The 13974-nt window shown below is 35.9% G+C and overlaps 1 protein-coding gene across 2 annotated transcripts; it reads left to right on the top strand.

Moving 5' to 3' along the window:
- The first annotated feature begins 343 nt into the window (after positions 1-343).
- On the top strand, positions 344-13058 carry LOC110463493. 2 transcript variants are annotated; one of them, XM_021518121.1, is made up of 3 exons: positions 344-594; positions 3905-4257; positions 9479-13058. In XM_021518121.1, the coding sequence occupies exons 2-3, from the start codon at positions 4213-4215 to the stop codon at positions 11717-11719; spliced, it is 2286 nt and encodes a 761-aa protein (XP_021373796.1). In that variant the 5' UTR covers positions 344-594; positions 3905-4212; the 3' UTR covers positions 11720-13058. The 2 variants fall into 2 exon arrangements, with proteins under 2 accessions (XP_021373796.1, XP_021373797.1); XM_021518122.1 differs by lacking the exons at positions 344-594; positions 3905-4257 and adding an exon at positions 9188-9214.
- The last annotated feature ends 916 nt before the right edge of the window (positions 13059-13974 follow it).

The raw sequence follows: 13974 nt of genomic DNA, 5'->3' as shown, positions 1-13974 counted from the left end.
ATCAATACCGATGAGTTATACCAAACCAAAGTGTCTGTAGTAAGGAGGGTTGACTAAACCTCGATGGAAAACGTATTCAATGTTTTTTCTCCAAATAAAACATAAAGTAGACTTTTCAACAGATATGCAGGCTAACAACTATAAAACAATTTACCGTCTGAAGTCTGGCCAGTCAACATTTTGTATTTATATTGGATATACGTGTTAGTGTTTGTCGTTAGGTAGGGACAATGTGTTCTATAGGGGTTTACTGGCACATATTGACACTGTGTCGGCAGGTTGATATAGGGCTACATAGGAACTCGATAACAACCTTTCTCTAGACTGTTTAAACGTTTTCTTGTGTCAAGCTTGGAGGTTAAACACGTGATAATGATGTTATATATATATATACGTGTTAAACACGTGATAATGATGTTTTATATATGTACGGCACACCAGACTGCTGATCATGAGCTGGCAATAGATTACCGACCGGTCCACCTTGAACATTTGCTGATGGAGACAAAATGGTAACGGTAGATCAGGTGTTAAAATCCCGTTTTGTAATGAAATAAGGAAGTTTTCAATGGAATGGACTGGATCTGATTGATGGTAAGATATATGTTCATGATTAGTGTGTATTATTTATCAAATGAACTACAGAGAAATTCTAAGAATATATCAATGAAGTATATATTTATTAAACTATGCATCAATTAGCTACAGAATTATGAAAATTACATACCATGAGGCTACAAAGTAATAGTAATCATATATCAATGAACTACAGAATAATAATAACTATATTCCAATGAACTACACAGTAATTATAATTATATACCAATGAACTAAAGAGTCATACAATGTATAAATCAAATATCCATGAACTACAATGAATAATACAAATCACATATAAAAGAGCTTTACTGATACTGATACACGTACAAACTAAAGATTAATACTGATTGTACAAGTGTATACATGTATCAATAAAACGTATTCGTTCTTAATTTCAAATCATGTCTTTACCAGTGAAATCCATCCGTATGATATTTTTCTGTAGTCAAATTGATAAAAAAATGCATAATTTATGTTAAAGTTTGACTATTACTCGCCAAACGTAACTTACTTCCAATCATTTCTGTGCACAGCATGCTCGTACGAAACCACTACTGTGGAGAGTCCCTGTATAATGTCACGTGCTTCCTAGCCAAAACTGATCTCCTGAAGCCATGGCCACTCTTCGAATGTTCATCATTTCTTTTATTTACTCATTCGTTTCAGCGGTATGTACCTAGATAAACCTGGTTAGATTTTGTCTAAATTGTGATATCCCCGCGCGATGACACATTTAATTTGCATCATCAATATTGGACTACGTTATTATATAACATCAGCTATTACAAACATGAAAAACTTAAAGTAAACTTCCTTGTTCAGGTGACAACAGCGGCCTTTCGTCAGGTGTAACAGACCTTAGATGGCATTTAATGCTATGGGATATTGAATATATTTAAGATTTTAGTGTTCCATTCTACCCCGTTACCACTTCCCCTTTGAAATTTAAAACAATAAATATTGTAATCATCGTTATTATTAGACTCAATCTTCTGCATAACGTTTCGCTAAATCATTTTTTTGTTCGAGTTGGAAAACAATCAAAGATAATGACGTTAAGTCTTCTTTCAAAAGAATGTACCCCAGTCTCTTTTTAATGAGTATTTGTTCCATTGCAAGAAGCAAATCGGTGATGGTTATAGAAATGTAGAGTGAATATATGTGTGTCCACACAACGAAAAAACAGGACAGAAAACTTTCAGGGTTATCTGTACTTTAAGGATGCTTTGAATTACTCTTCCAATCAATCCCTGTTCTCCCAGTGATTGTCGTCCATAGTTGTAAAACAAGACCTGGTACTCCAATAACAAATATGTCATTGATGGCGAACAAAAATTGTGTTTATAAATGTACTTGATTTTTACAAACCTTTTCTATATTTATTGACTTCAAATCCTTTTGTTATAACATTTATAGTGTGCCTGTATAGATCGCTGTTTACACTACAGCTGTCTAGAGACATTTGAAGTGAAAGATATTTTTTGAAGTCAAACATGACTTTTTAAAAATTTATAAACGATTATAGGGACCAAACATGAAAAAAGCTACTAATTGATCCATTGACTGAACGCAGTTAATGGCTGGCAACCAGACGAGGAAGTTCGTAGTTCGAGATTTAAATGTCCTGTCTAGATCTATTACCTGTTGACGCTGATAATCGATACAGAATTATCTCGAGGGGATGTAAAGTGAGATAAATCGGTAGTAATCACAAACAGGTATTTATTTTTCTTGTGTGTCTCTGACAGAAGCCCCAGTTAAACAGTGCTCTAATAAAAATGACATTATTATATATGACGACGTCAAACGAATTACGACGTCGAAATATATGAGTGAACTGACACAACTAGATCAATGCTTTATTTTGTATTCTGTGATCAAAGTATGTTATAAGTAAAGAGAATTTTAATTTCAATAAGTACAAATAAACAAATTTACCATTTTCAATGACGTCGTTCCAGATGTGTTTGTCAGATGTATGAAATAGAGAGTTACCAACCTAATAGATCGCGGGTGACCTTTCCCTGCGCGGACTTCTGCTATACCCCTGGTAGCCACAATCATCTCCTTTGAGTATTAGAACGGTCAATAACGTACACACTTTACATATTATTGATTTTAAATTAGCTAGTACTCGCCAAATCCCTTACATTCATATGACCAATGGATTTTATTCACCTCTTCTTCTGTTTCAACAGTAAAATAGACCAATTTGGATTCCTCCCTCTTTTTGGCCCAGCATCATCGATGTACATTATATCCTTTAAAGACGAAATGGCTGTATGGTACGGTGTAATTCATTTTTGGCATGTTGTATCTATTACCAAACGGTACTGGTGCATTCGTATGTGTGTGCCAGAAACGGTACAGGTGCGTTCGTATGTGTGTTCCAGAAACGGTACAGGTGCATTCGTATGTGTGTTCCAGAAACGGTACAGGTGCATTCGTATGTGTGTGCCAGACGTTCACCTAATAGTGTAATAGTTTGTATACACTAGTTTACACACTATTGTTATATATTTATTGTTTCAAAAGGTTCATATCCCGGGGGCCTTTGTAGGTAGGGGACTCCCAATCACTTAGAAACCTGGGATATGGATACTTTCTTTTTCTATGATGATTATTACTGCTTTTTATTAAATATGGGGTTATCTTCCTTTCCTTGTAATATCATATGTTATTGTTAGTTTACATATGTTTGTCGCAATTATAGCGCTCAAGAGCTTATAATGTTCCTTGTTTACCTGTATGCGACGTTAAATAAATTTCTTGTATCTTGTTGTTAAGTTCCTTAAGTAATCATGACTCTACAAGTGTATACTGCATATATTTTCTTACAAGCAAATACTTTATGACATATAACTAAGTAACAATACATAGATTAGTTTACCACGCCTGTAGATCCTACTACTGTTTCTAATACATTATTTAACACCTTAGTGCACACCAATCAAATGTTCTCCCAAGCTTGACATAAAACTCATGATCACCTCAACGGAATGAAAGAACCGTCATACAGAAAATTAAATCCCTGTTATCGAATTAATTCTCTCAGTAAATACGACAGGTATACGTACACGAACATTAACCGACAGAATGGTTCTATGTACGCTGTATTTATAGAGCTGTGTCCCCCTGGTGTCAGGGACTAGCCGTATAACGTACGGAGTCCTGTTTACTAGGTGTTGTACCTGGTAAACAAAGCCTGGTACATTTGTCATTCGGTCGATAGCTTAATTGACGTAACTCTTACGTCGTGCATAGGGAATATCATTTACTTGTAATGTCTTTCTCTCGCATTCAGGTTCATATGAAGGCCAAACGGAACTGGAATCCATAATAACCGGTGGTTCCGGAGCATGGCTACTATAGCAGGACTATCTGTAAATGTAAACCTAACGACATGAAAAAGTGTGTGTTCGTAACTGATTGCCTTCATATGATTTGTGAATTTCTGGAATGCAATACCTGTGTAGATACGGACATTCTCCACTGAGAATCAAGTGCAGCTAAAATGCAAGTAATGGACACACATGGAAATTATCTAAAGAGGAACTAGGAGAAAGTTATTGATTTTATTTTAATTTTGAACCATATCAGAACTGACCGAAGATGCTGACGAATGACGTATCCAGCGACATAGAGAAGATTATAAAGGTAGGTACAGTTTTATACAATTCATCCCGTAACGGTGTTACACGTATCATTTACCAGACGCAGGTTCCCCCCGACCTGTCAGGACACTGAGGAGCGCTTGTCCTTAAACATGTGCAAATTAAAAAAATCAAAAAAATACCAGGAACAATATAACGATTTTGTGACGATTTTTGAAAATATGTAAAACAATCAGTAGTGGTAATGTGAAGTATATGTCGGGATATACTGCTGTGATGTGTGTCACAATGTTAAGCTAATAGCACATACATATAAGTGTCTACTTACTGGCGCACGTTCGTATATCGCGTGATCGAACGTACTTGTGAATGAGAATAATATATACACAATACATGTGCAAGTATGAAGGTATAGTATTATTACGAAATACTAGTACCTGTATGGCTGATATTTTCATTGTGCTAAACAAACAATGCCATCCATATAAAATGCCTCCCTCCTACTGTTCTTGTTAATTCAAATATACATCAACTTTCCCCTTCTTCAGCTACGGTGTGACTAATGTTTGATTTTACCTTGACAGATGTAATGGTATTAATCAATTATAACGGTGTGATACATGAATAAATTGATCTATTTGATTTATCAACATAATATGGAAGCATAAAAACAAAGCCAGTAAGGAAAATCGAATGCAAATATATGCAGACATGTTAAAAAACAGAACTAAAAATCCGTGCATGGTTATCAATACTGCATCGGTTATAACGCGAGGTGAAACCGTCAGGCGTAAAACATAGTTATATAATATGGTGACAGGGAGTTTGTTTCCAGACATATACGATGATAGTGTGACATCATCCTAATATATAAATTAAGACAAATGTCCATTAACTAGTAGTATACTAAACACTCAATTAGCTATATATAGATATCAAAATCATATCGAAATCAATGAACCTCCCGATGAAACGCGGCAGCAAAAACATGTATAAGAGGAAGGTTTTCTAGCGTTCAGATAAACGACACAAACGGAAAGAAAAGGCGGACGTTGCTTGCTTTTGGCACGAAGGTCGATTGAATTACTGTGACATTACTTTATTTCAAACTGAATTTCTATATAGAGTCTTATATCATTTATAAAAAAGAACAGTCACCCTAAGTTTAACTTAAATCAATTGTATAACAAACAGCATATATCAATGTACGAAATACATGTATTGTCAAATTTGTTGGTAACGAGAGCAACCCCACTTCCGGTTTATAGATAATGGCAAAGAAAGAATGCGCTTCGACCCGACTAGATAAAAAAGTAATGATAAGGAATTCATAATGAATTATTTGATGAGGAGAAGTGAAAATACTTAAATAAAAACACAAATTCACTTGCACGAGTGGTAGACAGAAGACGTGATCTTTATGGAAGAACAAGAATGGCGCCGAATATTTTAAAGACACTCTAAGTTTTCTAAATTCTCCGTTGCAAAAGGCCTTGAGAAATGCCTTATATTTGACTTTCTACTTTAATACTCGTATAACAAGTGTTTAACAAATTCACACGAGATTTTGTCACGAACTGATCAAAGATATTCTATCAAAGTGTGCCTATTTGCATTAAGAAAGCGAGGGTAATTATGTTTCTAGTGTATTGTAAATTTGGTTAGGAGTACTTCACTTAATCACGAGGAGACAGGAATGTTATCAAACAAGTTACAATACACAGGGGTCCGCAAACCGGCATCAGGTTGAAAGCGTACGTCGAACTGTTAAGGATTTTACTGGCGTACACTATACTGTAAAGGTGCCTACTGTTCTATGGACAATGCTTTTTGAAGTAATACTTTTCGTAAATGGCTCTAGAAACATTTATAACCGTCGAAGAAAAATATAAATGTACCCGGACCAAATCCCGGGTCCCTGTGGTATAAAACCATTTTAACATACATATATGTAGTATACCCTGGTGATTTGTGTGTCCCTATAAGGTGTAAACGCGTATACAGACATATTAACTTAAAGAGTTATAGCTGTTCAAATAACTGGTAATTCATTTGTTTACTCATGAATTTTATGAAATTTTAAACTGATGTACAAATATTTTAGTAAGCAATGCCATGGTCTGTGATATGGACATTATATTAAACAGTATTGTTTGGCCATGTGAATTATATTGCTTCAACCCATTACAAAAAATCATATTTCAAATTCTATACATTCGTTAACAATCAATGGTAGTTTGAATGTGCGTAATGATATACATTTAGATGAGTTATTGCCCTGAAATTGCCTTAAATGAGCTTAATTTATATTTTATTCATAATTTATTTACGTTTGTATGTGTATACTACATGTTACTACGTTATAGTCAAAACGCATTTGAACCGCTTCCCCGATTCCCTTCTACCCTCATTCGTAAAAAAAACATCCTTTTTTACCTGAATATTTTACATGAATACGGTAAATATATTTAGACATGAAATATTTGTTTCGATTCATGTAATTAAATGTCCTTGAATAAGAGTATCTGTAGAACTGAACATGATAATCCATTATACACATTTAAAGGGAATTCAATAGAAATGTCTGAGGTCTTCTCTTATCTACAACGTAAAACACCCACGGACAGCACAGGTGTGTATTAACCTTCACCAATAGCGTAACGAGAATATAGGTGGAATTTCAATCTTAATTATTCATAGTGATAAAATTGTACATGTCTTTTAATTCACCACTTAGAAACACACACTGAGATTCTAAAGTTTTAAAATTGCGTTCACAAATATCAAATTTCAAATATGACTGGATGTATTACACAAATAGCTCGTGCTATCGTTAAAACCTTATCTAGACTTTTCACTAATACATGACAAAGAATAAATGTATACAGACTGATTACACTTGAATAGTACAAAGACACGCAGGTACATAACGATCGAAATCCACCAATTTACAATTTACTGAATGTACAACCGAGCCGGCACAGAAAAACAACGAACTGCACAGCTTACACCGAGCCGACACAGAAAAACAACGAACTGTACAGCTTCCACCGAGCCAACACAGAAAAACACACTAAATGCGTGTACATCTGCCGAATCGTCCCTTTCGTGTACAACGTCATAGTAAAACGCAACCATTGTTCAACATCATTGATTACATGTACGACGTCCGTCGAACCGTCCCGTTCATGTACAACGTGAAATTCAAATGCAATCATTGTTCAACACCTGCGCGGTAAAATGCAAGAACTAGCTCACGACATCATATATGGCGACTTAAGAGTTTTCCTTAATAGACACAGTCAAATGAGTAATAATTATTATGATGTCAGCCATATTATATGACATCTCGATGACGGTTACACTTTTTTCAAAGTACACTTTATGACGTCTCCTACGTTTAAGCCCTTAAATGACTATAGCAGTTAATAGGAGGTAAAACACAAACAAACCAAGGCAAACCAAACGTTCAAGCTAAAATGGTATCTACTGACAAAGCAAAAACAAAAATGAGATAAAAACAAATACAATATAGTGAGATTTTATGGTACTTTCAATCTGACTACAACCAGGTGAACTAGTTTGCATGGCATTGATCGATTAAGTTCTATAACAGACACGATATACCTACCTGTATTGACATTACTTTATACACATGATTATGTATCAATATAGCATTAACTTCAGGATACATTAAGGGGAATTTTATTCAGACCGTGTAATTATTCAAATATTTACATAAAACTTACATTGTATATATGTATAACATATGGACCCATTGCAAGACACAGCAGCTGATTTGTTGCCGCCCATTACCAAACAAACTAAGATAAAGGATCAATATTAGATTAACTTGTCTTAATTCAAACACACAGGTTCTTCATAGGAAATGTAAAAATAGCACGTCATCAAATATATTTATTATGTTTCACACAAATTTACATGTCATTGGACATTAAGGATGCATGCAGTCTTGCAAATGATGTAACATGCACCTCTATGTAAAAAGAGTTCAACACTAAACAAGAGATTGTACTTGATTGTACTCAATAATGATACTATAGTTTTAATGATTAAATTTTGCTAAAATGTCTGTTTTTCAGTATTAATGATAGACTTTTCATACTTCGTTTTAAATGTTGTGAACATATGTTCAATGAATCTCGAAATATAAGCACTTGAGCTTCTCTATCTGACAACAAACATGCATCAATACTTTTTATTTGCTCCACCCCTACTGCACTAAGGGGATCACATCCTACATCATACAAAGTCGAGTCCTAATGAACCACAGCGAGTTCTGGTCAAAATCCATCTAGCCGCTCTGGACTAGACTACAGAGAAAAATTGACAGAAAGACTACGGGCGACGGACACTGCACAATGACATAAGCTCACTTGTCCTTCGGACATACAGTATGAACTAAAGGCCTGTACAGAAGAACATCCACGTGGTCGGGCAGGTGACCCGATACCTTTTTACGTCCGATCGTGGAATCGAACACCGGCCGTCGCGGTGATACGCGAGTACGCTTTCCACTGCACCCCACGACCATCAAACTAAAGTATAGATTTTTTTTTATAAAGTACATTTAAGTACTGTACCATTTGAACTGATATGCATACATATGTCAGATGTACATTTTACGAACTGGAATGACACACGACATAAAATTCTCATCTTAACAGGATCATACAATATGTATGAGATTGTCACGGGTCACACGAGTATAGGTTCACACGGGCTGTATACCATTATAACGGTTCACACACGCTATTTGATACTGTCATAGGTACGACAGACTAGACCCTATACACAATACATGGCACAGCGTCAAAAATGCCGACTTCGTTACCCGATCTTCCAAATCTGAAGATCGCACAGTCCTATCTATCAGATTAAAGGCAGTCACACATGTGTGGGCCACTGTTAAATCGTTATATTAGTATGTGTTAAACAGGCATCAAGGCACTTTTGCACGAATGTCTTCAGACAAACAGGTATACTTATATTTGGATGAGATCATAACCAAAATTTAAAAATACTTTTATATAAACCAAAAGTTATTTACCAGCTGAACCACCTGTGGCAGTAATCTTCCACGTAGTACCACAGGCGTATATTTGCATCTAATTATTCTGGAAAGCTTTTTCTCGTTTTCTAGTTTTAATCACCATACGTAAAAAGTTATAAACGTTGATTTTCAGAACTCGAAAAAAATATTAATTGAAAATTTACAGAAATGTTGATTTTTGTACTTTCAGACACAGCCGGTTGAGACGAACCCACCAGGAGACAATTATGTCGGTCGAGGGGATCTTCCTGGTAAACTCTCCGCCTTTGAGAAGCTTATCCGTCATGCCATTTCAAGATTCTCTATGGATCGCGTTTATGACTTGCTCAGAATCGTGACGACAGAATTACGAACGCAAGCAGCCGCACAGGAAAAGGAAGAAGCGGCGGCTGCGGCAGCGGCGAGGATAGCAGAATCAACCGCGACAGCCGAGGGCAAAGACGAAAATACAGAGAAAGGCGAAGAAGGTGACAAGGATATAGACACTGGAACTGACGAAGAAAATAAAAGTGTAAAAAGTGATAATTCCAATAAAAGTTCTGATCGTGGAAAATCGGCAAAAGGCAATGATAGCTCTGATGAGAAAACTGAGTCAGTGCCCGCTAAAAAAGAATACGTAACTAAAACGGTCAACATAACTTCTCTGAAGCAGGTACGTGACATTATCAAAGGTCTTGAATTAAAAGAAACCGCGGGTGAAAAATTGACTGATCGGCAAATTGTGGCTTTGCGGCACTACGCCACGTTCGCTAAGGATGTGGCGTACTTACGCGAGTCAAAGATGTACTTCTACGACAACATTTATTGGGCTCTTCTTGAAGACTTCTATGATCCAAACGAACAAACGGAATCAAGATCTAGTCAGAGTCCACCGGATAATGAAAAGAACAATACATCTCCCGACTCTGCAAGTACACCCGGAGGCCGGAAAAATAGGAAAGTGAAAAATTCAAATCGTCTTCCGAAAAATACCATTAAGAAACCAGAAGCTCCGAAAGAAAACGACAAGAAACGGATACATGACGTTGTAAGTGAGTTGGAGGAAGCGATGGTCAAGTGGACTGGATTGTTAGAAGACGATGACCAGAAAATGGAATATTTCGACCAGGACAGCCATCACGAAGTTGTCCATTATTTACACTGTGCTCCGTTTGAACTTGTATTCCGAGTTGTTCCTGATGTGTTTATAAAGTGCTATCGAGCACTCGATCTAGCACGAGAGTGGATCAAGATTGCAGAGAAGATATACAAAGGGCGACTTCCTCTTCGACGAAAGGTACCGCGTGTTCAAAATGGGGAACCAGTCGAACCTGTTCAAGAAGAACAGAAAGATGAGGTGCAGGAAACGGAGGAAGAAGAAAGAAAGTCTAAGGAGGCTGCAGCGGAAATTTACAAAAAGCACATGAAAAAAATTAAAACGAGAATTGTCACTGTAACCGAGAGGATCAAAAATCATGAATATCAGATGACGGAATTGACAAAAGAAATGAAAACGTTGAAAACCAGGGAAGATCGAGTTGATAAACTTAACGCTAACTTCGAGCAAGCAGATAGCAAATTACAAACAGCACAGAAAGAGTTTTCAAAGTATCTCCACGAAAGACAAAAGACAATTGATGAAATTGGAGAAATACCACCGGGAAGTTTACAACACTCGGAGCTATCTAAAAGGGCAGAAACCCTTGATAAGGAATTAACGAAAAGACAAATCGAACTAGGTTTGTTAGAATATCAGAAATCTGTTGTCCAAGAAGACTTCCTTTTAGAACTGGAATTACGGCCAAATTTTATTCATTTTGTTGGCGATGTTCAAGGCAAAATGACAGACATCAAGACGGATGTTCAGGAGAAGAAACACGAAAAGAAAAAACTTCAAAAGCAGCTAGAATCGATGATTACAAACACCGATAGAGTAAAAGCTGTTATGCGTGAATACCTCGGCCGTGAGCCGAACGATATGGACATGGAAATCGCCGTACGATTAGCGAGTGAAGAGGAGGATGGCGTGGATGACGATGACAAGGAATCAAATGAAAAGGACCAGATATCTACGGACGAATCCGATACTGATTACTGGCAAAAAGAACCCGGAAACTATGATTCTGATGGAACGGTAGGATTAGATTCGGACCAAAGTTTTGTGTCGGTATCCGATGATGTTGATCTCACAGAATTTCTTCCGTCAACTGTTGTGTTCGGGGAAGTGTCTTCTTCTGACAGGAAAATGGCGGGAAAGACGGGTGGTTCTAACATTTTGTCTAAAAAGAAAACGTACACACCTCAATCGTCACAGCAGTTTTCTGATGCGATGCGTGTTCTTTCCCCAAACAGTAATCCGAAGTCTCAAAGAGGTTTAGCGGGACCGAAGAAGCTAAAACCACATTCTAAAGTGTATAAACAAATGCACGCAACAAGCTATAGACCATCGTGATACCCTATATCTGTTAGTTTTCTTCAATATTTATTTTCAAGTATCAAACAACTTATTCGTATAGATTGAAATACATGTGTTTGAATAAGTAATCGCGGGAGGTTTAAATTCGCGAATAGCTAATCACAAAATGGATAGTAAAGTATAAATCTCGAAAAAATGGTAGTTACAGTTATCAATTAAGGCGGTTCTCGTTTCAATCAGATACTTGTGTGACGTCATTTTAGTAGTAGCTGATGGAAATGTTCCAATCACAGTGAAGGAGCAGTCTAGGCTATTGTTCTAACAATGTGTGAGGTCGTGATTCGCCGTGCGTGTCGGTGCTGCTAGTCATTGCAATATACCCATGCTAAAATACCAAATTTGTTGATTAGATCTGAGACAATATTGTGACCAAAGGACACATGTATACACATATTGAGGTGATCCTCGTGTGGGAGAAGTGTTTTCAGTAAGATTCACTCTTACCTTGATTGGTAGGTACATTTGTATGTAGATGTATAGATGTCAACAAGAAGCCTGTGACCTTTGTACCTGAGAACGGATTGTGCCATCGTGTCAAAAAGTTTTGAATAATAAACATCAATGTTGTTTTTTACAATTTACATGGAAGTAGTCAACGGCAGGCTTCTCATAGACAAACGAGACCGACTTAAATGTGGATTTGATTTAAACTAATAACGCTGGATTTAGTTAATTATTTCCTTACATAACTGCTATGTTTATACACAACGTACGGAGTCCAAGTTGTGTTCTTAAAGTAAACATGTAAATATTTTTTCTCGAGAAGTCAGTTTGTATTTTATTTTTATATTTTTGAAATGCTGGCATTGACTTTTAACAATTAAAATCATATATTAATAAGATACATATAAGATCAAATCTATCCATTTTCTTATCCGGGAAAACACCTGCTATCAAAACGAATCGAAGTACTGAAAAGGCTGAAAGCTAAGGCAAAAGATAGACCAAGATGAATATATTATATTTGGAATGGGGAACAAATTAAAGACGAAGTGACCATTATATTGTACAGAGGGATTGACGGTTAATTTTGTTATGCATCCTTGTCGGTAGAGATACTTAGAAATGAAAAAAAACGATACAAAAACATTTCTCCCATCTCTCCAGCATCCAAGTTGTTATATATGTACCGACATTACTCGATTCAGCTACATGCACGCTTTGTTTAATACCTAGTCATAGTTCAGATTCTTATGACGAGTACAAATATTTATTGTGTTCCGATAAAAATGGTTGATCACTAATTATCTTCCTGTGTTTCACTTTCATGATTAATAACGGCTTTTTAACAAACAAAGGGTTGTTTTTTAATTTTTAGAACACCACAAAGGTTAGAATCTGATCTTATATGTCATAACTTGATTGATGTTAGAACATGTGCGTTTGCGGGTGATTGTAAGTAACGGTTCTATCCCTATCTAGTATACTTTCAAATTTTGAAATTTAATATTTCTAAAAGGACTCACAAAAAGGATGTAAGAAACATAACAATGTTCAGTGTTTTCATATCTTAAGACAATTATAATTTTTGATGAAAACTTTGGAATTATTTTACCAACTTGACCCAATATTTATTCTTAGTGTTAAATATATACAAATATATGATTATTTCAACTTTGACCTCGAAATTTATGGTACATTTGGTAATTAATATTCTATATGGGAGTCTAAATTACAATCCATACAAAGCGTGCACAATGGATTTTATAATTAATTGACTCAAGCAGTGTCATATATGTGTGCCAAACATATATTTATACGGTAAGTATATATTTCATTCCCTAGTTGTAAAAGTTGCGTTTGCAAAAAAGGTACCTTCGTAATTACTTTTAAAGTATATTAAAATCTTGTCCATTCACAAACCAAAAGAAAACAAAACCGAATGTTTCCTCTCGTGCAACAAAAAAGATATGGGTTAAAATTGGTCAAAATAATTGATGGGAAAAACCAAGATTGAATAATTTGCCAAAATGAGTATCTCATTTGTCCGACAATGAAAGCTCCCGACTGTTTAGACTGCCGCACCAGGTTAGTAGTGACTTTTCGCACAGACGGCCGGGGTAAAGTCCTTGACTTTTCACACAAAACACACGGCATTAAATCTCTGATCTTGTACACGGACAATTGGGTTTAGGTCTCTGACAATTATACATGTATGAAAAATTATATAAGTATTCTAAGCAATACAGCTGGAGATTTTTAACACAGTATTGTGAGATCCAACAGACAGC

This window comes from Mizuhopecten yessoensis, unplaced genomic scaffold (assembly GCF_002113885.1).
Source record: "Mizuhopecten yessoensis strain PY_sf001 unplaced genomic scaffold, ASM211388v2 scaffold10911, whole genome shotgun sequence".
In the NCBI taxonomy this organism is placed as follows: Eukaryota; Metazoa; Mollusca; class Bivalvia; order Pectinida; family Pectinidae; genus Mizuhopecten; species Mizuhopecten yessoensis.
This window is presented reverse-complemented; position numbering and strand designations above follow the sequence as displayed.